Below are 27,899 nucleotides of genomic sequence, written 5' to 3'. Positions count from 1 at the left end.
CTAGGGTGCTGGCCACATACACCTGGGCTGGCAAGTTCAAACCCAGCCCAGGCCTGCCCCAACAACAATGACCACTACAACAAAAAATAAAATAGTCAGGCATTTTGGTGGTGCCTGTAGTCCCAGCTACTTGGGAGGTTGAGGCAAAAGAATCGCTTAAGCCCAAGAGTTAGAGGTTGCTGTGAGCTGTGATGCCACGGCACTATACCAAGGGTGACATAGTGAGACTCTGTCTCAAAAATAAATAAATAAATAAAACAAAGATTATGAGATTAGACAGCTGTTGTTGGGGGAAAATGATGCACTGGAGAGAATGAAAGGCTATTATGATTGACCATCAAAGGTTAACTATAAAATCTACTGAGCCTCACCAAAAGCATGTAAAGAGAGACTCATTTTGATCACTCAAGAACATAAAAAGCTGAGAACTAAGGCCCACATTTAGTCATAAGAATAAAAGAGTTCTAGAGAATGTTAAATTCCTAATCTACACAGATTTTCTATGACAGGATTGGGGCCTTTTTTTCCAGATTAATATGAAGGTATAAACAATTAGGTTACAATGTTTGCATTTGTTAGATAAAGTCCCTGTTATAGTTGTGTCCTGCACCCAGGAAATGTAACAAATGCCCTTACATTGTGCCCATTAAGTGGGAGCACACCAATCCCTCTCCTTCTCTCCTCTCCCTTCTCCCTTCTCCCCCTCCCACCAACTTGAATTAAATTGATTTTTTCTCTCATGTGAGCATCTATTAGTTCATTTGCCAGCTTCATATTAATATTGAGTACATTGGATACTTGTTTTTTCATTCTTTTATTTTTATTATTAAGTCATGTATACATAGATCATGAGTACATTTATACCTTTGTGGGATTCAATGTGTCAATTATTTGTACCAATTGGAGTGCTTAAATCCTACTAATTAACCTAACTTTCACCTCATTTACTTAATCACAGCGTTAAGACATTTGTGTTTGATACTTGGTAGATTTGACTATAACCTTGTTGTAGTCCCACCATTAACCCTCCCTTATCGAACCCTCTCCTCCCTTCCCATCTCCCTCCCCTTCCCTCCTTCACCCTGGGCTATAGCTGTGATTCATCTCTCATAATCTTTAATCATCAGAGAAATGCAAACCCAAACCACTTTGAGATCTCATCTAACTCCGTAAGAGTATCCCACATCACAAAATCCCAAAACTACAGATGTTGGTGTGGATGTGGAGAAAAGAGAACACTTCTGCACTGCTAATGGGAATGGAAGCTAGTACGTTCCTTTTGGAAAGAAGTTTGGAGAACACTCAGGGATCTAAATGTAGACCTGCCATTTGATCCTGTAATTCATCTACTAGGAGTATATCCAAAAGACCAAAAATCACTTGGCAATAAAGATATTTGCACCAGATTGTTCATTGCAGCTCAATTCATAATTGCCAAGTCTTGGAAGAAGCCCAAGTGCCCATTGACCCATGAATGGATTAATAAATTGCTTTTCCATTCTTCTGACATCTTACTAAGAATATGTTTCAAATCCATCCAGGTTAATACAAAAGATGTAAAGTCTCCATCTTTTTAAGTTTGAATAGTATTTCATAGTATACATATACCACAATTCATTAATCCATTCCTGTGTTCATAGTCATTTAGGTTGTTTTCACATCTAGGCACCTTTACCTCTTACAAAATTAACTCAAGATGGATAAGGGATTTAAATCTCAGACACAAAATGATAAAAACCATAGAAGAAAGCATGGGGAAAACTCATAGATGTCAGCCTGGGGAAAGATTTTATGAAGAAGACTTAAGAGGCAATCACAACAACAACAAAAATAAACAAACAGGACTTAATTAAAGTGAAAAGCTTCTGCACAGCTAAGGAGACAACAACCAAAGCAAATAGATAACCTACAGAATGGTAATAGATATTTGCATGTTACCAATCTGCCAAAGGGTTGATAACTAGAATCTACATAGAACTCAATCAACAAAAAAAAAAGAGACAACAATACCATCTATTACTGGGCAAGAGACATGAACAGAACTTTCTCTGAAGAAGACAGACAAATGGCTAAAAAACATAAGAAATATTGCTCATCATCCCTAATCATCAGAGAAATGAAAAGCCAAACCACCCTGGGAGACTACCCAACCCCAATGAGAATAGCCCATCTCACAAAGTCCCAAAGCTGCAGATGCTGGGGCAGATATGGAGGGAAGGGAACACTTTTTATACTGTTGGTGGGACTGCAAACTGATACAAACTTTTTTTAAAAAGAAGTATGGAGGATCCTCAAAGAACTCAAAATAGACCTCCCATTTGATCCTGCTACCCCATTACTAGGTATCTACTCAGAAGAAAAAAAATCATTTTGTCATAAGGACATTTGCATAAAATTTGTTTATTGTATTTCAACTTACAATCACCAAGATGAGGATTGAGGTCTTGATTGGGAAGGAATGGCACTAAGATATAGAATAGAAACTTTAGGATTTAAAAATCTCAAATTCCATTTGAAATGACCCACTTCTTCCTATTGGGAAGTAGTATTTCTTGAACCCTAAATTAGCTCCAGGTATAGATGAGACTGCTATGCTGTAATTTCTTGCAAATACCTTTTAGAGTGCAATTCCTCCAAAACTGAAGACCTGTGAATCAAAACCAATGAAATCTTCCATCTTAAGCTCTCCCCCACAAATTTAAGTCAAAGTAGTGGGATGGACACAGGTTAACCATGACACATACTCCTATTCAAAAAAGGAAAAGCAAGAAGTACACAGAAGTCAACAGAAATTCTGAAATCTACCAGTTGTCATGTTGACAGTTCCCTGATTAGGACTGAAGAACAGAGAATTATTCTCCAAGACTCTTACTTGGCTCCACCTTCTGGTTTTTTAGCTTTATCTTTTGAATAATCCTTCCTTTGCTATGAAACAGAGCCCATGTCTGCAGCTGCATTCTCTTTGTTTTTAGATTGCTTTCTACCTGTAGAAGTTTGACTGTCTAAAGGCTTCTTTTCATTCTGTCCTGCCTGTCATTTTTAAGTATACTCTTGTGGCACTTCTCCCAGTACAAATTTATATAAAACATTTGGCTCATTTCAGCCACCAAAGCCATACCACAAATATACGTGAGAAAAATCTTTATTTTGGCTTCTGCTGAGGATCCTGACTTCAAGAAATAATGTTCATAGTTGTTAGAGTCTCTGTTGTTTGACTAAAAAGTTCTTTGAAGTTGTTTCAAAGGTCTTACAAAAAAGACTTTTACTCATGATTTTTCCTTCAATTTTAGACCATATTTTTCTAACAGTGACCTGTATTTGATCTGTGATTACAAGCCACTTCTTATTTTCAACATTATCTGCCATGTAGAGAAGCTAGTAATTCTTAAAACCAGTATCTGGCTTGTTTGTATCTAATAATACTTTCTTCAGCTTCACTCTTTCGTCTCAACATTTACTACATTTTATTTTATGGTAACAAGAAAAAGCCCATCACTAACCTTAGATCCACTTTGTTTAACTCAATCAAGTAGTTTATTAGGAAAATTTTCTATTTTCCACATTACTGCAGGTTATGATGTTGATAAATGTTTGGCCATTGTATAACACAGATCTTCTTTCATCCAGTTTTCAATAACAGTTCCTCACTTCTCTTTAAGCCTTCCATGGAAGACACCTCGAAGACCACTGATATTCTACTAACAGTCTATTATAAGTGCTTTAGGCTTTCACCAACATCCTCCCCAAGGTTCTTCTAGCTTCCACTCAATTCCCAGTTTCACTCCCATTATTAAGTTTGTTTGTCTATTTTATAGTCTTTCTCTCATCAACTCAAAGTGCTGAATAAGCATTATTTTTTAGGCATTGTACTTCTGCAGAAATTTAACTAGTGACAGGTAAAAAGCTTTAAAAAGAGAAAATACAAGAAATTATACCTTGTCTCTTCTCAGACCACAAGGCTATACAGGTAGAACTCAACTCCAACAAAAACATTCATCTCCACACAAAGGCATGGAAATTTAACAATCTTATGCTGAATGATGGTTGGGTTCAGGAAGAGATAAAAGAGGAAATGTTAAATTCCTCAAACATAACAACAATGACAGGAGAGGGAAGGAAGAACAGGGTGGAGGGTCACAGTATTTAGCACTGTGGGGGGGGGAACATTTATAAGAAGGACTTTGCCTGACAAATACAATTAGTATAACCTGGATCTTTGTACCCTCACTGAATCCCCTACAACAACAAAAGAAAACAAAAATAACAATTTTTTTCAGTTACATAGATATTTGCCATTATTCACCATCAGTTTTTATTGGAAGTAAAATATTCCTTAATTTTGAATGGTATGAGATCGAATCCAAAATCTTCCACTTCAGTGTTATGTTTCTTAAACTGTTTTCACCTCATTTTTATTAAAAATTTAACTAAAATCTTCTTACTAGGTTGTATACTACCCCTGTCTGCTCCAGGCAAGTAAATATTCATATATCATCTCTCCTTAAAGGCATCTCTCTTTTCATAAATTTCAGGCCAGTTGATTGTCTGCAAACCTTACATATCTGATGGGCTCGAGAAAATCACAATTTTGTAGATTATTCAGCTTCTACTGGTTGCTAGAGTTGGAATGAACTCTTTCCAGCTTTTTACATCTTAATTAGAAGCAATGTTAGTCTACACATAAGAAACTTAAAATTGTTTTCCATGTGTAAATTTTCAATTGGAAGTTATCTAGATTAGTACAAAGACATTGACTGAAGAAGATTGTGCATTTTTAAGCTTCAAGATGATAATTGAAAAATAGCAGAAATGAATGAGTTTTCCCAGGGAGTGTTTTATATCTATAGTGAAATTCTATCTATCTATCTATCTATTTATTCATTTATTTATTTATTTATTTATTTCAGAACTAGAGTACACATGTTTTGGTTACATAGTTTGCTTTGTATATTTTAAGTCACAGTTATAAGTGTGCTCTTCACCCAGAAGGTGTGTGATACATCAGTGTGATATTTGGAGACCATGCTCCGTGAAGAATTGCAAGAATACTGTGAAAATCTAAAACTCATGTTATGTCTTCAGATATCTTTTTTTTCCTGCTCAACATTTTCTTCTTGATTGTGTTCCTAACAAGATTGATACTTTATTTTTCTTCTACAGATAGTTGATATAGATGCTTATTCTTGCAACATGATTGTGAAATATTTGTGGGGTTTTCCCTATAGGTCTTTCGGGTGAACAATGAGAACAAAGTAGCTATAAAGGACTTGTCTTTGAATTTGTATGAGGGACAGATCACTGTTCTTCTAGGACATAATGGGGCAGGAAAATCCACTACTCTATCCATTCTCTCAGGTAGGTATTTCACTCTATTCAGAGATTATTCCCACATGGAAACTCTAGATAAATCAATCAGACTTTTGTATATCATCTTGGTACTTACAGTTTAGTGATTTGATTTCAGTGATATGCAGTTTAATAATCCACTTTATTTTTAACTTTGCAAATAATTAACATGAAATTTAAAATTAGTATTCCTTTTGAGGTGGAGAAAAAAGGACATTGCATAATAATTTTAAAATCCACAAAGAGACATAACAATTCTTAATAATAGTCAAAGGATAGCATCAAATTACTCAAAGTAAAAATTCATAGAATTGAAAAAAAAGACATTTGCAATTATATTTGTATACTTTGATAACACTCTCCCAGCAATTGATGTCTCCAGTACACAATAATCAATGAAGAGGTCTGGGCACAGTGGCTCATGCCTGTATTCCCAGCACTTGGGAGTCCAAAGTGGATGGATTGCCTGAGCTCACAGGTTCGAGACCATCCTGAGCCAGAGCAAGACCTCATCTCTACAAATAGCCAAGTGTTGTGGTGAGCACCTGTCATCCTAACTACTTGGGCGGGCGGCTGAGGCAAGAGAATTGCTTAAGCCCAAGAGTTTGAGGTTGCTGTGAGCTGTGATGCCACATCACTCTACTGAGGGCTACAAAGCAAGACTCTGTCTCAAAAAAAAAAAATCAATGAAGATCTTGAAGAACTCAACATTAACCACCGCAATCCTAGTAACATTTACAGAAGACTCTACTCAACAAAGAATACATATTCTTTTCGCCCACCCATGAACAGTCACCAAAATATGTTATACTATACATTGGTCTATCCCCAGAGGAAGGGGAGCAAACCCAGAAATTGAAGTTTTTCAGGCAGAAAGTAAATAATGCCAGGCCAAAACTCATATGGGTTAAAAAAAAAAAACCAGAAATGGTAAAATTGATGAAAATATAAGAAATAGAAAATTTTTATACGTGATATGTGTTTTTGCATATGTTTACTTTCAACCTATTTGTATATTTCCCTATTTGCCTCATGTAGACAGCACAGAATTGGATCACATTTTCTCTATTCAATCTGATAATCTCTGATTTTTGTGTGGATTGATTAACCCATTCACATTTAATATTATTATTAATATAGTTGGGTTTATGTCTGACATTTTAACTTTTTATTTTCTATTTCTCTTGTCTCTTTTTGTTCCCTTATTTCTCTTTTATTTCTTTCTTTTTCATTAAGTGTGTATTTTCTAATGTAATATTTTAATTCCTTTAATACTTTTTTCCACCTGCATTTTGAGTTATTTCCATAATAATTGCTTTGGAGCTTAAGACACTTTCATTCATCAGAATCTACATTTCAGATTTATACTAACTTAATTCCAAAGGACTATTTAATCTGCCCCGCATACACACAAATTTAGAGTGCCAGAAGGAAGGACAAAAAGAAAAAATACTAGTAAAAACTCAGAGATTTTGTCCAGAAGAAGAAGTAATCCCTAAAAATGAGAGCTCCAAAGATATCTCCAAAAGAATTGAATTTATTTAAAGACAGCATGGGGAAGTTCAAAACTAAAGGCACTTTTAAAGAAATATCTCCTACTAATTGAGATGAGCAAGGTAAATCATAGACTTGTTAGTTAATGAAGAACTACAGAAAAATACAAGTGAGAGGAACCCCCCTCAGCCAGAACAAACCTTAAAGACTTGCTTTAGAAACTATCCCTGATGAATTTAACTGAATTAAGCTACTGAGAAATTTATGCCCTGGGAAATTGTTGAAAATTACAGAGTGATCAGTCGATATCAAGTGGACCATACTTCTGGGTGGGATATCACATAGGGCAGAAGGCTTAATAGAGGAAAGAGAAAGAAATAGAAAGAGCAATGCTAAAATTGCTTAATTCCAACATGACTGGGCATATGCAGAAAGTGGCATCCTTTGAACAGTGACACCAAAGATTTTGCACTGCAGGGGGAATAGAACTCTCTAAATAGTCTACCCAAGTTACAAAACAAGTAAATGAGCAAATAACAATAAAAAAGCTTCTATTGAAGATTAAGGTGAATAGATACTCAAAGTTACTATAAAGAAGTGCTAAACTACATTATAAAATAACCAGTTTTAACAAAAGTTACAAAACATTAACAAAATAAGAAAGTGTGGCCCAAACACTGGGAAAAAAATTAGGCATATTTTAAAAGGACCTCAAAGTAACCTTTATAAAAATGTTCTGAGAACTAAAGGAATGCATGATTAAGTAGTAAAGAAAGGTATGAAGACAATATCTTATAAAATAGAAAATGTTAACAAAAAGATAGATTATCACAAGAAAAGAACCAAGTGGAAATTCTAAAGTAGGTACAATAACCCCAGGGAAAATTCATTAAAGGAATTCAGTAATAGGCACAAACTGGAAGAAGGAGTCAGTGAACTTGAAGATGGATTGATAGAGTTTAGCAACCTTAATAATAGGGAGGAAAAGAATGAAGTAAAATTAAGACAACATTAGAACAATGTGGGATATCTTTAAGTGCCTCAATATACATATAATACAAGTACCAGAAAAACAGGGAAAAAAGAAATAAGCATAAAGCATATTCTAAGAAATAATGATTGCAAACTTTCCAAATTTACTGAAAACATTAATCTACACAGCCAAGAAGCTCTCAACAAATTCCAAATAGGATAAATGTAAGGAGCTCTACACCCAGACTCACTATAGTAAAAATTCTGAACAATGAAGAGAAAATCTTGAAAGCAAGAGAAAAAAGACTCATCACATAAAATGGATTCCCAATAAGTCTAAGAGCCCACTTCTTGTCAGACACAATGTAGGCCATGTATCAATGGGTTGACATATATAAAGTACTGAAAGAAAAGACTTTCAGTGGCCAGATGCAGCAGCTTGCACATGTAATCCCAATACCTTCAGAGGCTAAGGCAGGAGGATCACTTCAGTCTGGGCAACATAGCGAAACCCTGTCTCTTAAAAAAAAAATGTTTTACTTACCCAAGGAAGGAGCCCCATGCCTCTAGTCCCAGCAACTGGGGAGGCTGAAATAGAAGGATTATTTGAATCCAAGAAATTGAGGATGAAGTGAGCTATGATCATGCCACTGCACTTCAGCCTGGGTGACAAAGCAAGAACTCCAACTCAAAAAAATAATGACAATGATGATTTTTTTTAAAAAGTGTCAACCAAGAGCCTCACCTCTCTGTTTCAAAAATGAACATGAAATAAAAAAAATTTCCATTCTCTCTGCATCCACACCAGCAACTGTTGCATTGTGATTTTGTGATGTGAAGGATTCTCAGTGGGGTTAGGTGATCTTTCAGTGTGGTTTTGATTTTCATTTCCCTTATGATTAGAGTATTTTTTAATGTGTTCATTGTCTATTAGTCTATTTTCATTAGAAAAGTTTGTCTTCATGCCTCTTGCCCAATTTTTAATGGGGTTTGATCTTTCCTTGTTGGTTTGCTTACGTTCTTTGTAAATTCGCATTATCAGTCCTTTATCATATATATAGCACATATTATCTCAAGGAACTGAAAAATATCTTCTTTCACTTTGTATATCTGTTTACTTTGTTGATTGTGTCCTTGGCTGTGTGGAAATATTTTAACTTGGTCAGGTTCCATTTATTATATTTATTTATTTATTTGAGACAGAGTCTCACAATATAGCCCTTGGTAGAGTGCTGTGGCATCACAGCTCACAGCAACCTCAAACTTTTGGGCTAAAGCAATTCTCTTGCTTCAGCCTCCCAAGTAGCTGGGACTATAGGTGCCCCCACAATGCCCAACTATGTTGTTGTTGTCATCGTCATTGTTGTTTAGTAGGCCCAGGTTGTGTTGTTTAGTAGGCCCAAGCTGACAGCCCTAGCGTATGTGGCTGGTGCCTTAACCACTGAGCTATGAGTGCCAAGCCATTTATTTATTTTTGTTATTGCTGTGATTGCCATTGGGGTCTTCTTCATAAATTCTTTCACTAGACCAACATCTACAAGAGTTTTTACAACACTTTCTTCTAGAATTCTTATAGTTTCATGCCTTAGGTTTAAAACTTGACTTAATTTTTACAGATGGTGAAAGGTGAAGATCTTGTTTCAATCTTGTGCATGTGGCTATCCAATTTTCCCAGCACCATTTATTGAATAAGGATTATTTTCCCCAATGTATGATTTTGTTTGCTTTGTCAAATATCAAAGGTAATACGAGGATGGTTTCTTATGTGGATTCTCTGTTCTGATCCATAAATATATGTCTCTATTTTTATGACAATACCATGCTCTTTTGGTGACTCCAGACTTGTAATAGCATGAAGTGATGCCTCCAGATTTGTTCTTATTATGTAAGATTGTATTGGCTATTCAGGGTTTATACTGATTCCACATGAAGCATAAAACTATTTTTTCAAGATCTAAAAAATATGACTTTGCTATTTTAATGAAAATTGCATTAAATCTGTATATTACTTTGAGTAGTACAGATATTTTAACAATGTTGAGTCTGGCAATCCATGAGCATGGTATATTCTTCCATCAGTTTTAAGTCCTCTGGGATGTCTTTTGTCAGTATTTTATTGTTCTATCAATAGAGATCTTTCACTTCCTTTGTTAAATATCTTTCAAGGTATTTCCTTTTCTCCGATGCTACAGTGAAGGGTATTGTGCCTTTGATTTGATTCTCAGCTTGACTGTTGTTGGCATATATGAAAGCTACTGACTTGTGTAAACTGATTTTATAACCTGAAACATTGCTATATTTATTTATCAATTCAGGTGTCTCTTGACTGAGTCTGTGGGATTTTCAATGTATACAACTCATATCATCAGTGAAAAGCAATGCTTGGATCTCTTCTTTCCCCATCTGGATATCCTTGATATCCTTCACTTAGCTCATTGCTGTAGCTAGGACTTCCAGAATTATGTTAAATAGTAGTGGAAATAGTGGTTATATTTACCTGGTTTCAGTTCTAATCATAAATGTTTTCACTTTTTCTCCATTTAATGTGATTTTGCCTGTGGGTTTCTCATGCATGGGTTCTGTTATTTTGAGAAATGTCCCATCTGTGCCAATTTTGTCAAGTGTTCTTATCAAAAAAATGGTGCTGAATTTTGTCAAATTCTTTTTCTGCATCCATGAGAGGATAACATGGTCTTTGTTTTTGCTTCTTTTTATGTGGTGAATTACATTTATAGATTTGTCCCTCATGAACAAATGAAAAGAACCAATAATGGTAAATGAAAAAGTAAATAAACTCTATAAATATATACTTTCCTTATATTTCTCAACTTCCTTAATAAATATAAAATTAATTAAGAATATTATAACAATATATTTGGGAGTCAGTAATATATTGTTTTATACATATATGTGGTTAGTTATATATATAGATGGAATATATATAACAATAGTAGCATGGAGAGAATAGAGCCATATAAAAGTAACGACTATACAGTTCACTGAAATGTTAGTATAAATCTGAAATGTAGAATCTGATAAGTTAAGATTTTGGTACATGGTAAACCCTAAAGAAAACACTAAGGAAATGATTCAGAAAAATGTAGTGAAAAAAGTTAGCAAAGGAATTAAAATGTTACAGTAGAAAATATTCACTTAATGAAAAAGAAAGCAATGAAGGACAAATGAGGGGACAAAGAAAGGCATGAGGTAAAAAAACAAAAAATGTCCAACATAAACCCAACTACATCATTAATAATATTACCTGTAAATGGATTAAATAATCTGTGCAAAAATCATAGATTATCAGGCTGGATAAGACCAAAGTCTGTGCTGTCTATAGAAGACACACTGTATATACAAACAGGTTGAAAGTAAATGATGGAAGAAGATATATCATGAAAACAACTGCAAGAAAGCTGAGTGAGTATAGAAATATCAACTAAAATAGACTTTAAAGTGAAAAATCTTATTAAAGATAAGGAAGGATATGTTATAACAATAAAATGGCTAACTTATCAGTTTAATATAAACATGTTTATCATAAACATATGTACCTAGTAACAGAGCTTTAAAATTTGTGAAGATTGATAGAATTTATGCCTAAAATAGATAAATTCAAAAATTATAATTGGAATTTAATTTCCAATTATAATCCAGCTTTCAATAAGGACTAGAAACAATAAGCAGAACATCAACAAGTAAATAGAAGACTTAAACAAACTACACTATGAAGAGACTTAACAGACACTTATAGACCACTTCTCCCAATAACAACAAAATGTTTACTCAACTATGCGCAGAATATTCTGCAGGATAGACTATACAGTAGGCCATAAACAAGCCTCAATTAATTTAAAAGATTTAAACACACAAAATATAGTATCAAATCATAACAGAGTAAAATTATAAATTAATAACAAAGAAATTTGGAATTCACAAATTTGTGAAAATTGAACAACAAACTCTTAAATAATGGATAAAAAAGAAATCACAAAGGAAATTAAGAAACACTTTGAAATAAATGAAAATGAATACACACCATATCAAAACTTAAAAGACACAGCTCAAGCAGTGATTAGAGGGAAATTTATAGTTGGAAATGCCTACATAAAAAGAAAATTTTCAAACGATGTAACCTACTGTGAGAAACTTTAAAAAATGTAAACCCAAGGCAATTAGAAGGAAATAAATAAAAATTAGAATAGAAATTGATGAAATAGAGATATTAAAAACATTGGAGAAAATTAATGAAACCTAATCAGTTATTTGAATGAATAATAAAATTGGTGAAGCTTTAGCTAGATTGGACAACAGAAAAGAGAAGATTTAAATCATTAACATCATAAAAGAAAGGCCTATGACAGCAACGAGGAGTCACAGGCATCAATGGTCAAACAGTCTCATTTTAAGTCAATAAAAATTGGCACAATTTATTAAAAATAAAAACTCTAAAATATATGTGAAAATAAATGGAAGTGAAGGACAACAAAGGCAATTTGGGACATATGATCACTGTTGTAATCATATACATCTCTGAACACTGTTAGTAATATTTGTGTAAAATAGGAATAATTAGTTATCAGGTTTTAAATGATATTTTCTCTATTAAACTTAACCAATTATCATAGCTATGGATAGATGATTTCTAAGTATTTTTAAATTGTTATAAGTCATTTTGTATCTCCTCCAACCAGAATTTAAATTCTTCAAGCGTAGCAGTTTTATCATCTGGATATTCAGGTTTTAAAATGTTCTACCACAGCCTATGGCAGTGCAAAGCTTGTAACATAATTTGTAGATGTCAAATTGCCAGTGACACTGCTGGAATATGCTAAGACAACACTAGTTTGTATTTTATTACTCAAGTAATTTGCACTCACTCATGCTCATTGAAAATTAAAACAGAGTTAAATAGAAAAATATAAATTATTTCTAATTTTGTTCCTTAAAAAAATCCATATTTTATAGAATTGTGATCTGTGTAAGATACTGCTAATGGTAATGCATAATCCATATGTAAATTTCAAATTATTGAACAATTTGTTGTCATGTTCTCTCTCAGAAGTCAAGTTTCTGTTCTGTCTTTTACTTGATTTTAGGTCTCTACCCTCCCACCAGTGGAAAGGCCTATATTAATGGATATAACATCTCGAGGCAGATGGTCCAGATTAGAAAATCCTTGGGTTTGTGCCCCCAGCATGACCTGTTGTTTAATTACATGACAGTATCAGAACACCTTTATTTCTATGGTGTGGTGAGCCAAAGATGTTTTCTTTTCCACTTTATTCATGTACTTCAAGTAGATTGCTATAGATATCCTTGTTCTTTTGAAGATCACGTTTTTATTTTCATGAATTTGTCTTTAAACATAACGAGATGCAAAGGGAATAAGTTCCTACATGGAGGAGGTACAAAAAGGGCTATTACACACCAATGTTAAGGTAGAAGCAATCTAATAGAATTTCTTTGTTATCCTTACAAAACAAATTTTCATTTTGGTTCAGGGTTTCCAACCTTTTTCCCATCTCCTTTACCCAAAAATGGAAAAATAAAGAAGAAAATTTGGTAATATAAAAAAAGAGCTGCTATAAAATATTTCTAGGACTAAAATAAGAAACAATATGTGAACTCTGTCTCCTCTTTCCAGATAAAAGGAATACATCAAAAGGCAATTCCTATGGAAATCAACAACATGCTGTCCGCTTTTAAACTGCTAGAAAAACATAATGCATTATCTAAGTCACTGAGTGGAGGAATGAAGCGCAAACTGTCCGTCATTATAGCACTTATAGGAGGCTCCAAGGTAAAATCAAGAAATGAAGGGAAGGAAGGAAGGAAGGAAGGAAGGAAGGAAGGAAGGAAGGAAGGAAGGAAGGAAGGAAGGGGGAAAAAGTATATATGGATTTCCCTGTACATTGCAGCTCATTGAAAAGAATCAGCTAACACAAATTTGAGAGTCTCTATGGATGTAACAGTCTAAAGGAAACTCCTAAATGAAAATCAAATGGGATTCACATTATCAACCTTGTTGATATAACATGGCCACTAGTTCAGAATTATTACAGCATTTCTAATTGACTTTTTTTCTAAACTTATTTTAGCTTAGTTGAACAAGTGAAAACTGGTAAGACAAGAGGAGCACCAGGACATAGTATTTAACCATGTTCATAGAATTATTCTTCTGGTCTTTAGGTAGTAATACTTGATGAGCCAACGTCCGGCATGGACCCAGCCTCAAGGAGAGTCACCTGGGATCTCCTTCAGCAATATAAAAAGGATCGTACTATTTTACTAACCACCCACCTTATGGATGAAGCTGACATCCTTGGTGACCGCATAGCCATCATGGTCAGGGGATCCCTGCGGTGCTGTGGCTCTTCAGTTTTCCTGAAAAAATTATATGGTCTGTCTCCCTTTGCTTATTCTTAGCATAATGATTTCTTAATAATATTCTTCTAACATAAATTTTATTGTTTTCTGTTAATCTACAGAAAATTCAGTGATTCCCTCTTTTATATTAATTAGGAGTCAACTATGAGATCTTTGAAATAATACTCATTTTCTTCAAAATTCAAAGTTATTTTGCAGTTAAATATTCAATTATACAAAATTCATGTTCCTTTCTTTCATATGACTTCTATTTAAATTTAAATGTGTTTTAATGTATCAGTACCTTCAAAATAATGAGAGAAAGAGAGAGAAGTAGACAAATGATGGATAAGAAAAAAATAGATAAGCAGACTGGTGGATTAAGGATTACAGGGGAAGTATAGGTAACTGGATATCTCTGCTTGTACCTTTTATCAAACCAGAATTATGCAGCCGTAAAGAAATAGGGATACTTTACCTCCTTCATGTTTATATGGATGGAGCTGGAGAATATTCTTCTTAGCAAAGTATCTCAAGAATGAAAGAAAAAGTATACAATGTATTCAACCCTATTTTAAAACTAGTTTATAGCTTTCACAGGAAAGCTATACCCAATTTTAGCCCAAGAATACAGGGAAAGGGGAGAGGGAGGAGAGGAGAGAGTATGGGTGGAGGGAAGGAAGTTGGTCGGATCATGTCTATGGTTTATCCTATGGGGGTACATGCGAGTCTTTCTAAATGTAGAATATAAATGTCTTAACATAATAACTAAGAAAATGATATGAAGGCTATGTTAACCAGATGGATGAAAGTGTTTCAAACTGTATATAGAAACAACACACTGTACCCCATGATAGTATTAATGTACACAGCTATGATTTAATTTAAAAAACAGAATTGAATTGCTTTTATAAGAGCAGAATAATTTATCGCAATCCAAAGAATGTTTCTGAACATTAGAGTATCAAATATGTACTAATAGCATCCTTACATTTGCTAGGTCATATTTTTTTTTATTTCAGGTTAATGTGAGGATACAAACAATCAAGTCACAATATTTCAATTTGTTAGGTAGAGTCCCTGTTGTAGTTGTGTTCAAGACACCAGTTGTACCATGCATGTCTACATTGTGCCCATTCAGTGGGAGCACCCTCAAACCCTTTTCCCTCCTCCACCCCCACAAGTTGAATATAAATGAGTTTTTCTCCTGTATGTATGTGAATTAGATTGCCTACTGGCTTCAGATTAGGATTGAGTACATTGGGTATTTGCTTTTCCATTCTTATGATACTTTTACTGAGAAGAACGTGTTTCCACTCCATCTGAGTTAATACAAAAGGTGTGAAGTCACTGTCTTTTACAGCTGAATAATATTCTATGGTATATATATACCACAGTTTGTTGATCCATTCCTGAGTTGATGGGCATTTAGGTTGTTTCTATATTTTGTCAATTGTAAATTGAGCTGCAATAATGAATCCAGAGCAGATGTCTTTATGATAAAATGATACTTTTCTTTTGTGTAGATGCCTAGTAGTGAGATTGTGGGGTCAAAGGGGAGATCTAATTTGTGTTCTTTGAAGATTCTTCATACTTCTTTCCAAAGAGGCTGTTTCGTTTGCAGTCCCAACAACAGTGTAAAAGCATCCCTCACTCTCCACATCCATGCCAGAATTTGAAACTTTGGGACTTTGTGATGTGGGCTAATCTTACTGGGGTTAGGTGGTATCTCAGAGGGCTTTTGATTTGCATTTCTCTTATGATTTAGGGACAATGAGCATTTTTTCATATGTTTGTTAGCCATTTGTTTGTCTTCCTCAGAGAAGATTCTGTGCATATCTCTTGCCCAGTGATAGATGGGATTGTTAGCTCCTTTTCTGTTGATTGATTTGAGTTCTCTATAGATCCTGTTATCAAGCCTTTGTCAGATTTGCAATATGCAAATGTATTTTCCCATTCTGAAAGTTGTCTATTTGCTTTGATCATTGTGTCCTTAGCTGTGCAGAAGCTTTTCACTTTAATTAAGTCCCATTTGTTGATTTTAGTTGTTGTTGCAATTGCTACAGAGGTCTTCATAAAAATCTTTCTGCCAGCCAACATTTTTAAGACTTTTTCATACACCTTCTTCAAGAATTTTTATCATTTCATGCCTTAGATATAAATCTTTTATCCATCTTGAACCAATTTTTGTAAGTGGTGAAAGGTGTGCATCCTGTTAGGTTTTTTACATGTGGTTATCTCATTCTCCCAGTACCATTCATTGAATAGGGATACTTTTCCCCAGTATATGCTCTTATTTGGCTTATCAAAGATCTGATGGCTATAGGAGATTAGTTTCATTTCCTGGTTTTTATATTCAGTTCCAAATGTCACTGTCTCTATTTTTGTGCCAATAGCATGCTTTTTTTAATTATTAAATTATAACTGTGTACATTAATGCAATCATGGGGTATAGTGTGGTGTTTTCATATACAATTTGAAATATTTTCATCAAACTGGATAACTTAGCCTTCATATAAGTTTCTTAGTTATTGTGTTAAGACGTTTATATTCTACTCTTAGAAAGATTCATGTGTACCCTTGTAAGATAAACCATAGAAGTGATCCCTCCAATCACCTCCCTCCACCCATCCAATTAATTTCATAATAGGGCTGAGTACATTGGATACTTTTTCTTCCATTCTTGAAATAACTTTGCTAAGAAGAACATTTTCCAGCTCCATCCATGTGAACATGAAGGAGGTAAAGTCTTCATCTTTCTTTATGGCTGCATAGTATTCCATAGTATACATACACCACAATTTATTGATCCATTCATGGATCAATGGGCACTTGGGCTTCTAGCATGCTGTTTTGATCACTGTGGACTTGCAATACAGCCTAAAGTCTGGTATGGTGATGTCTCCAGCTTTGGTTTGTTTTTTCATTTTGTTAATCATTTTTTGATAATTTTTTTATTAAACCATAACTGTGGTACATTGATGCATTTCTGGTGTTCAGTGTACTGATTTGATATACAATGTGAAATGCTTACATTGAACTGATTAATACACCCATCACAATTATACTCTTTACTTAATAGTTTTGAAATGTACCATTGCATCATGTATATTAGGTGAGGTCCCCCCAAATACCCTCCCTCTTTCTGTCCCCCCCTTCCCCTCCCCTCTCCCCTTCCCTTCTACTTTCTGGACCACACTTACATTTTACCATTCATATGAATGTGTAGGTGATTATATAATGATTTTTTTAGTTACTTGAGTATTCTCTAAACTTCTTTCCAAAAAGGTCATATTAGCTTGCATTCCCACCAGCAGTGTAGAAGCATTCCCTTCTCTCTGCATCCATGCCAACATCTGTAGCTTGGGGATTTTGTTATGGGGGCTAATCTTACTGGAGTTAGAGGATATCTGAAAGTGGTTTTGATTTGCATTTCTCTGATGACTAGACATGAGGAGCATTTTTTCATTTGTTTGTAGGATATGCACCTATCTTCCTCAGAGAAGTTTCTGTTCAAGTCTCCACATAGAAATGAGCTTATTTTTTCTTTTCTTATTGATTAGTTTGAGTTCTCTGTGGATTCTAGTTATCAGACTTTTCTTGGAAGCATAGCCTGCAAAAATCTTTTCCCATTCTGAAGGTTGCTTTACTTACTGCACTCTTGGCTGTGCAAATCTTTTTAATTTAATCAGATCCTGGTAATGTACTTTTGGTGTTGTTTCAATTGCCCAGGGGATCCTCCTCATAAAATATTCTCCCACACCAATTTCTTCAAGTGTTTTCCTTGCACATTCTTCTAGTATTTTTATAGTTTAATATTTTAAGTTTAAATCTTTTATCCAGTGAGAATCAATTTTTGTTAATGGCAAAAGGTGGAGGTCCAGTTTCACTCTTCTACAGGTCACCAGCCAGTTCACCCAGCACCCTTTGTTAAATAGCAAGTCTTTCCCCCACTGAATGTTTGTGATAGGCATATCAAAGATCAGATGACAATAAGTAGCTGGGTTCATCTCTTCATTCTCTATTCTGTTCCATAAATCTACCTCTCTGTTATTGTGCCAGTACCATGATGTTTTGACCACTGTAGATTTATAGTATAGTCTGAAGTCTGGTAATCTAATACTTCCTGATTTGTTTTTTATTTCTGAGTAATGCCTTGGCTATTCGAGGTTTTTTCTGATTCCATATAAAATGAAGCACTATTTTTTAAAGCTGTTTAAAGTGTGACAATGGTGCTTCAATGGGGATTGCATTAAATCTGTATTTTGCTTTGGGTAATATGGACATTTTAACAATGTTGATTCTTTCCAGCCATGAGCTTAGTATGTTTTTCCATTTGTTAACATTTTCAGCTATTTCTTTTCTTAGAGTTTCATAATTTTCTGTATAGAGATTTTTCACATCCTTTGTTAGGTAAATTCCCAGATATTTCTCATCTTCTTTGGCACTACTATAGAAGGAATATAGTCCTTGCATTGTTGGTTTATATAAAAGCTACTGATTTGTAAGTATTGATTTTGTATCCTGATATGTTGCTGTATTCTTTGATCACTTCTAAGAGTTTTATAGTTGAGTCCTTGAGATTCTCCAGGTATAAGATTATATCATCTTCATCTGTGAAGAGTGAATATTTGATCTCCTCTGACCCTATTTCAATACCCTTGATCACTTTCTCTTACCTGATTGTTATGGCTAAGACTTCCATTACTATGTTGAATAGCAGCAGAGACAATGCGCATCCTTGTCTAGTTCCTGATCTGAGTGAAAATGTTTTCAATTTTACTCTATTCCATATGATACTGGCTGTAGGTTTTCTGTAGGTGGCCTCTATCAGTTTAATGAATGTCCCTTCTGTGCCCGTTTTCTTAAGTGTTCTGATCATGAAAGGATGCTGGATATTCTCAAAAGCTTTTTCTGCATCTATTGAGAGAATCGTATGGTCTTTATTTTATTTTATTTATGTGATGTATTATATTTGTAGATTTACATATATTGACCCAATCCCATAACTATGGAGTAAAACCAACTTGATATGGTGTATAATTTTTTTGATGTGTTGTTGAATTCTGTTTACTAAGATCTTATTGAATATTTTTGCATTGGTAGTCTTTAATGATATTGGTCTACAATTTTCTTTCTTTGTTGGATCCTTACCTGGTTTGGTGGATCAGGGTTATATTTGCTTCATGGAATGTATTGGGAAGTATTTCTTCTTTTTTTATTCTTTGGAAAAGTTTGTATAATATAAGTGCTAGTTCCTCTTTAAAGGTTTGATAGAATGTGGATGGGAAGCCATCTGGTCCCAGGCTTTTCTTTTTGGGAAATTTCATATTATTGACGTTATTTCTGTCATTGATATAGGTCTAGTCAAGATTTCTAATTCTTTCTGGTTGAGTCTAGGAAGGTGGCATTCTTCCAGGTACTGGTCCATTTCCTCTAGATTTTCATATTTCTGACAATAGAATTTTTTATAGTAATCATTGAGGTTTTTTTTAATTTCTGGGGTGTCTGTTGTTATTTCTCCTTTATTTTTTCTGATAAACAATGTTAGAGATTTTACTTTTCTGTTTCTGGTTAGATTGACCAAAGGTTTATCAATTTTATTGATCTGTTCAGAAAACCAACTTTTTGAATCATTAATCTTCTAAATGATTCTTTTGTTTTCAATTTCATTTAATTCTGCCCTAATTTTGGTTATTTCCTTTCTTCTGTTGGGTTTGGGGTTGGAATTCTCTTTCTTTTCCAGTTGCTTGACATGATCCATTAAGTTGGTGGCTTTCTCTCTTTCTGTTTTCTTCATGAAGGCTTCCAATGCTATAAATTTCTGTCTTAGGACTGCCTTTGCAGTATCCCACAGGTTTTGATAATTTGTGTCTTCATTATCATTTTGTTCCAAACATTTCACGATTTTCTTCTTAATCTTGCCTTTTACCCAGCTATCATCCAGGCTAAGATTATTTAGTTTGCATGACTTTGTTTGAGTATGAATATTTCTCTTGCTGTTGAGTTCAACTTTTATTCCATGGTGGTATGAGAAGATACAGGAATAATTTCTATTCTTTTAAATTTTCTGAGGTTAGACTTGTGTCCTAAGCTATGATCAATTTTGGAGGATGATCCATGGGCTTATGAGAATAATGTATGTTCAGTTTTATTAGGTTGAAATGTTCTGTAGAAGTCTGTTAAGTCCTTTTGTTCTAGGGCTAGGTTTAAGTCTAATATTTCTTTAGTTTCTTCTTTGAGGATCTATCCAAAACTGTCAAAGAGGTGTTAAAATCTCCACTATTATAGTGCAAGAAGATATCAAGTTGTTCATATCCATTAGGGTTTACTTTATAAATTGAGGAGCATTCTGGTAGGGTGCATAAATGTTAATTATTGAAATCTCTTGACAAATATGTAATTATCATCCTTATCTTTATTTTTGTTGGTTTAAAGCCAATTGTATCTGCAAATAAAATTGCAACCTACTTTTTTCTAATTTCCATTTGCCTGTATCATAGATGTCCATTCCTTCACCCTGAGCCTATTTTTATCCTTTAAGATAAGATGAGATTCGAAGGTAAGATGAGGTTCTTGTATGTGGCAGATATGGTCTGAGTTTATGTCAGCCAACCTGTGCCTCTTTAGAGGACAATTTAAGCCATTCACATTAATGAAGAGAGTTGACAATCCTGGTAGGTTTTGGGGTGTCATGTTTTTCAAATATCTAGTGGACATCTGTAATCTTTTCACCATTGTGGAAGTTGGGTTTTGTTTATAAATTTCTGAGTGAGTTTACTTTGGTAGTAGACCATTGTGCTGGTCATTGTGGGGAATGGGCCTGAGAATATCCTGGAGAGCTGGCTTAGTTATGGCAAATTTCTTCAAAATGTGTATGTCCTTAAAGTATTTGACTTCTCCATCACAAAAGAAACTCAGTTTAGCTGGATACAGGATCTTGGGCTGGCAGTTATTTTGTTTTAGGAGATTGAATGTCAATGACCATCCTCTTCTGTCTTGAAAGATTTCAGGTAAAAGATCTGAAGTCATTCTGATATTTCTCCCTTTGTAGGTAATGATTTTCTTACATCTGGCTGCTTGCAGAATTTTCTTTTTCATCTTATCTTTGGCAAAGTCAATCACAATGTATCTAGGAGATGCTTTATTTGGACTGAGTCTTGCTGGGGTTCTGAAACTGTCTACTATCTGAATTTCTTTATCTATTGCAATGCTTGAGAAATTCTCGTCCATAATCTCTTGGAGAAGAGCATCTGTGCTTTTAGAACCATCCTCTTCTCCTTCAGCAATTTCTATAAGATGAATGTTAGATCTTTTGGAGTGATCCCACAACTCTCTCTGGGAATGATCAGTTTTTTTCTCTCCATTTGTCTGCCTCTTTGAGCTTTTGGCAATGTTCAAAAGCTTTGTCTTTAATTTCAGAAATCCTTTCTTCTGCCTGGTCAACTGTATTACTGAGGGATTCTACTGTATTTTGGAGGTCCTTGAGTAACTTTTTCATTTCCTTGAGCTCTGTTATCTCTTTTCTCATTATGTCCATATCTTTGCTGACTTTGTCTTTGAATTCATTGATTTCTTAAGACAACTTTAGAACTATTTTTTGGATTTCAATGTCTAACTTTTTTCCATTCTATTTATCTTATTTGCCATCCATATTCTGAATTCTATTTCTGACATTTTAGCCATTTGTCTATGTATGGCATCTTCAGTTGTATCTCCTTTGTCATTCCTTGGAAGGTTGATCTACTCTAACCAGAGTTATTCATGTTGCCAGAGTTCTTTCATGGGTTCTGCCCCATCTTTGTTTTCTATCATTTGCTTATTGGAACTGGTAGTGTGAGACTGAATTGGGGTTCCCAGGTAGTAGAGTTAATCAGCCCTTTGCATAGCACTAGTATTTGTAATTGTGGTTTATCCCCTACAACCTTACAAAGGCCCCTCTCAGAGTTTGGCTAAAGACCCTCAAGACTTACTTGGTGAGATAGTGCAAGCTGGCTCTTTTTTGAAATCAGCCAACCTCTACCTTATCCTAGGAAGCCATGGTATTAGGTTTAGATCTTGGCTGTGGAGAGATACAGACAGTTATAGCACCCCATCCCCACCCTTTAGTTATTTTCCACTACAGAACTTCAAAGTTCAATCTCAGAGTGTCCCCAGGTGGACACCCCCAGACATGATTCCCAATCAAATTGTTTTGAGCAGTACAAACTCTGCTCAACAGAGAGGGATGCAAGGGTCTCTAATAGTTCAAGGGCTAGTACTTCAGACCACCATGTGAGGGGGGAAGGGTTGACTTGGAGTTTAGAATTGTGGAGGAGAATATTTGTTCAATTTTATGCCAGGCAGGGTGGTGTCTAAGTTCACAAGTGGGACCTCCCTAGAGAAAGAGACCCAGTGTTTAGTAGCTCTCTCCAGTGAGGTAAAATGAGAGATCTTTTGTTCCCTGCTTGCTAGCAGAGAGCCCACAGGGTGGGCCTCCTGCTTGGGTAATGGGTCTCCCATCTTCTAGTTGATAGGCTTTGTACCTGTAATTTGTTTTCTTTTTTTAAATTGTTTATTAAATCATAAATATGTACATTAATGCATTTATGGGGTAAAATATGCTGATTTAACATACAATGTGAAATGCTTACATCTAACTGATTAAAATAACCATCTCCTTGCTTATTTTTTTTTTTTTGGCAAAAACATTCATACTCTATCTTAATAGTATAGAAATGTATCTTTGCATTATGCACATTAGGTTGGATCCCCAAAAAAACCCTCCCTCTTTCTAGCCTCTCTCCTCCCCTTCCCTCTCTTTTCTCTTCCCTTCATCTTTCTGGATTAGTTACTTTTTACCATTCCTATGAATGTGTAGGTGATTATATACTGGTTTCATAGTAGTATTGACTACATTCAATACTTTTCTTTCCATTCTTGAGATATTTTACTAAGAAGAATATATTCCAGCTCCATCAAGGTAAATATTCTTGAATGCTCTTCCTTGGTGTCACAGCTTGTGAACTTCTTTCTTGACTCATCTCCCCACCTTCAGCTTCATAGCATCCAATTATGACCAGCTTTTCTCCCTCTGCTGAGTGTTGCTACTAGTTGGCCACCTTTCCAGAATTTCTCTTAATAATTCAGTTTTGATGGATGATAATATATTACAAAACTCTTTCCATATGTGTTCTCAGTGATATTAATTTAAAAGGATCAGGAAATGCACCTGGCCCTGAACCTGGTTCAGGACTTACATTCTAAATGCAACAGGTTTAGCCACCAGCTTTTGTTTTATACTTTATACTATCTTAGTTAATGGTGAAAGGTGTGGGTCCAGTTTCAGTCTTCTACAGGTCGCCAGCCAGTTCACACAGCACCATTTGTTAAATAGTAAATCTTTTCCCCACTCAATGTTTTTAATTGGCTTGTTAAAGATCAAATAACAATAAGTACCTGGGTTCATCTCTTGGTTCTCTATTCTGTTTCATAACTCTACCGCTCTGTTTTTGTGCCAGAATCATGCTGTTTTGATCACTATTAGTTTATAATATAGTCTGAAGTCTGGTAGTATAATTCCTCCTGCATTGTTTTTATTTCAGAGTAATGTCTTTTCTATTCGAGTTTTTTTCTGATTCCATATAAAATGAAGTATTATTTTTTTGAGATCCTTAAAGTATGACAGTGATGCTTTAATAGGGATTGCATTAAAATTGTATATTGCTTTAGGTAGTATGGACATTTTAACAATGTTGATTCTTCCCAGCCTTGAGCATGGTATGTTTTTCCATTTGTTAACATCTTCAGCTGTTTTCTTTGTTAGAGTTTCATAGTTCTCTATAGAAATCTTTCACATCCTTTATTAGGTAAACTCCCAAATATTTTATCTTCTTTGGCACTACTGGGAAAGGAATAGTCTTTGATTATTTTTTTAGCATGGCTGCTGTTGGTATATATAAAAGCTACAGATTTATGAGTGTTGATTTTGTACCCTGAGATGCTGCTGTATTCTTTGATCACTTCTAAGGGTTTTGTAGTAGAATCCCCGGTGTTTTCCAGATATACAATCATATCATCAGTGAAGAGTGAAAGTTTGATCTCCTCTGACCCTATATGGATATACTTTATTGCCTTTTCTCTAAGACTTCCATTACAATGTTGAAAAGCAGAGGAGACAATGGGGACCCTTACCTGTTTCCTGAGTGGAAATGATTTCAATTTAACTCCATTCAATATGATATTGGCTGTGGGTTTGCTGTGGATGGCCTCTTTCAGTTGAAGAAATTTACTTTCTATACCAATTTTCTTAAGTATTCTTATCATGAAAGGATGCTAGATATTATCAAAAGCTTTTTATGCATCAATTGAGAGAATCATATGGTCTTTGTTTTCTTAATTTGTTTATGTGATGTATTATATGTATAGATTTACATATATTGAACCAGTCTTGAGAGTCTGGGATAAAACCCACTTGGTTGTGGTGTGTAATTTGATGTGTTGCTGGGTTCTGTTTGCTAGGATCTTATTGAATATTTTTTCATCGATTATTCATTAGTGATATTAGGCTATAATTTTCTTTTCTTCTTGGTCTTTCCCTTGTTTGAGGATCAAGGTTATATTTGCTTCATAGAATGTATTGGGTAGTATTCCTTCTTTTTCTATATTTTGGAAAAGGTTAAGTAATATAGGCACTGGTTTGTCTATAAATGTTGAGAAGAATTCTGATGTGAAGCTATCAGGTCCTGTGCTTTTCTTTTTAGGGAGATTTTGTATAGCTGATGCTATTTCAGAACTTGATTTAGCCCTGTTCAACATTTCCACTTCATTCTGGCTAATTCTAGGAAGGCAGCGTGCTTCCAATTATTGGTCTATTTCCATCAAATTTTTGTATATCTGAGAATATGAGAATAGAGTTTCTTGTAATATTCATTAAGCATTTTTTGAATTTCTGAGGAGTCTATTGTTATTTCATCTTTGCAATTTCTGATTGATGAAATTAGAGATTTTACTCTTTTATTCCTGGTTAGGTTAGCCAAAGGTTTATCTATTTTACTAACCTTTTTAAACAACCACCTTTTTGATTTATTGATCTGTTGTATAATCCTTTTATTTTCAATTTAATTTAATTCTGCTCTAATTTTGGTTATTACTCTTCCTCTGCTGGGTTTGGGATTAGAATTTTCTTCCTTTTCCTGTTCCTTGAGTTGCCCTATTAAGTTGTTAACTTACTCTCTTTCCAGTCTCTTGAGAAAGACTTGCAATTCTATAAATTTCCCTCTTAGAACTGCCTTTGCAGTATCCCTGAGGTTGTGGTAATTTGTGTCTTCATTATTTGTTTTGTTCCAAAAATTTGGTAATTTCCTTCCTAATATCATCTACAAACCAGCTATCACTCAGCGTAAGGTTATTTAGTTTCCAAGTTTCTGTATGAGTATGCACATTCTTGTTGTTACTGTGTTTAGCTTTTATTCCATGATAGTCCGAGAAGATGCAAGGAATAATTTGTATTCTTTTAAGTTTGCTGAGGTTAGCTTTGTGACCTAAGATGTAGTCAATTTTGGAGTATATTCCATGGGCTTATGAGAAGAATGTGTATTCAGTTTTGTTGGGATGAAATGTTCTATAGATGTCTGTTAAATCCAATTATTGAATGGTTAAGTTTAAGTTTAAAATTTCTTTGCTTAGTTTCTTATTGGAGGATCTATCCAACACGGCCAAAAGGGTGTAAAAACCTCTGACTATTATGGTGCTAGAGGAAATCAAGTTGCTCATGTCTGTTAGAGTCTCTCTTATAAGTTGAGGCACATTCTGGTTGGGTGCATAAATGTTAATAATTAAAATCTCATCTTGTTGATTGTTACCCTTAATAAATATGAAGTGACCATCCTTATCTTTCCTTACTTTTTTTGGTCTAAAGCTTATTATTGTATCTGCGAATAAAATTGTAACAACTGCTTTTTTCTGATTTCCATTTGCTTAAATTACAGATGACCATCTCCTCACCCTGAGTCTATATTTATCTTTTCAGGTAAAATGAGATTTCTGTATGCAACAAATATATGGCCTGAGTTTTTGTATCCAGTCAACCAACCTGTGCCTCTTTAGAGGGCAATATAAGCCATTCAGATTAATTGAGAATATTGATAAGCCTTGTAATATTTTGGGTATCAAGTTTTTCAAAAGTCCCATGGCCATTTTTAATCCTTTTGCCACTGTGGCAGTTGGAATTTGATCAAAATTTTCTGAGTCAGTTTTCTTTGGTGGTATAGGATTGTGCTGGTTATTATGGAGGATAGATCTGAGAATATCCTGGAGACCTGGCTTAGTAATGGCAAATTTCTTCAAGATGTGGATGTCATTAAAGTATTTAATTAGTCCATCATAAATGAAACTCAGTTTAGCTGGATATAGGATCCTGGGTTGAAAGTTACTTCGTTGTAGGAGGTTAAAGGTTGAAGACCACCCTCTTCTAGCTTGAAAGTTTTCAGCAAAGAGATCAGCAGTCATTCTAATATTCTCCCCCTTGCAGATTATGGTTTTCTTACATCTGGCTGCTTGAATAATTTTCTCCTTCATATTAACTTTGGTGAAGTTAATTGTATTGTGTCTGAGAGATGCTTCATTGGGTTGAGTCATGCTGGGTTTCTGAAACTTTCTTCTATCTGAATTTCTGAATCTCTTGGAATGTCTGGGTAGTTCTACTCTATTATCTTGGAGTAGGTCATCTGGGCCTTTCAAAGCAACCTTGTCACCTTCAGGAATTCCCATAAGGCAAATATTAGTTTTCTTCAAATTATCCCAGAGCTCTCTGATAGACTGACCCATTTTTGCTCTCCACTTCTCTTCCTCTTTGGGCTTTTGGGAGCATTCAAAAGCTTTTTCTTCAATGTCAGAAACCCTTTTTTCTGCCTGCTCCATTCTGTTACTGAGGGATTCTACTGTATTTCTCAGATCTTTGAGGGCTGCAAGTTCTTGCCTCAATGTGTCAAAATCTTTGGTGATTTCATCTTTGAATTTGCATTCATTGAATTCTTGAGACAACTTTTGAAATGCTCCTTGAATTTCTAATTCCAACTTTACTCCCATCTGTTAAACTTATTTGCAATCCAAATTGTGAATTCAATTTCTGACATCTCTCCCATTTGTTTATGAATGGGATCTTCTGGTGTTTCCACTTTGTCATTCCTTGAGGGAGTTGATCTACTCTGATTATTCATGTTTCCAGAGTTTTTCTACGGATTCATCCCCATGATTATTTTTCACCATTTGGCTAGCTGAGCAGATAAGGTGAAATTGGGTTGGGGGCTCCTTAAACACAGTATAATTGTCCTTTGAATATCTTTCTATCAGTTCTTTTCCCTTTTTCTTTCCAATTTTATTACTCTATATCAGTTTACCTATTCTTGAGTGTCACATTTACAACACATTTTTTTTTTGTCTCTGGTTTCTTTATTTTGGCATGATATATTTATGATTCTATACTGTTGCACATGTCAATATTACACACATTCTAATCTTCATGGATTTTTATGTTGTTTCAGGACATTTTTGATTTTCAAACATCATAACAAATGTGCCATAAACCTGCTTCTAAAAAATCTCTCTTGAGTAAAAGTTTGTCTTGGATAAAAAGTTTGTCTTGGATATTAATACTTAATAGTACTTAATAGTGGAGTTTTTTTGTATTTAGCAGCAGAATACTTGGTCAAAGATTGGGTTTATGTTCTTTTTTTTTT

The 27,899-nt window shown here is 34.5% G+C and overlaps 1 protein-coding gene across 1 annotated transcript in view; it reads left to right on the top strand.

The window, feature by feature from the left end:
• The window catches only part of LOC100950607 (ATP-binding cassette sub-family A member 3-like), a 305,157-nt gene that overhangs the window by 139,305 nt on the left and 137,953 nt on the right, over positions 1-27,899 (top strand). Inside the window, exons 11-14 of the mRNA XM_023513852.1 lie at positions 5,226-5,355; positions 12,912-13,066; positions 13,460-13,615; positions 14,005-14,215. Coding sequence (XP_023369620.1) covers positions 5,226-5,355; positions 12,912-13,066; positions 13,460-13,615; positions 14,005-14,215 — 652 coding nt within the window. The remainder of the gene's footprint in view (positions 1-5,225; positions 5,356-12,911; positions 13,067-13,459; positions 13,616-14,004; positions 14,216-27,899) is intronic.

The sequence above is a fragment of the Otolemur garnettii genome, unplaced genomic scaffold (assembly GCF_000181295.1).
Source record: "Otolemur garnettii isolate 467f Iridium unplaced genomic scaffold, OtoGar3 scaffold00044, whole genome shotgun sequence".
Classification (NCBI taxonomy): domain Eukaryota; kingdom Metazoa; phylum Chordata; class Mammalia; order Primates; family Galagidae; genus Otolemur; species Otolemur garnettii.
Note: the sequence above shows the minus strand (reverse complement) of the source record. Positions and strands in the feature narration are given on the sequence as shown.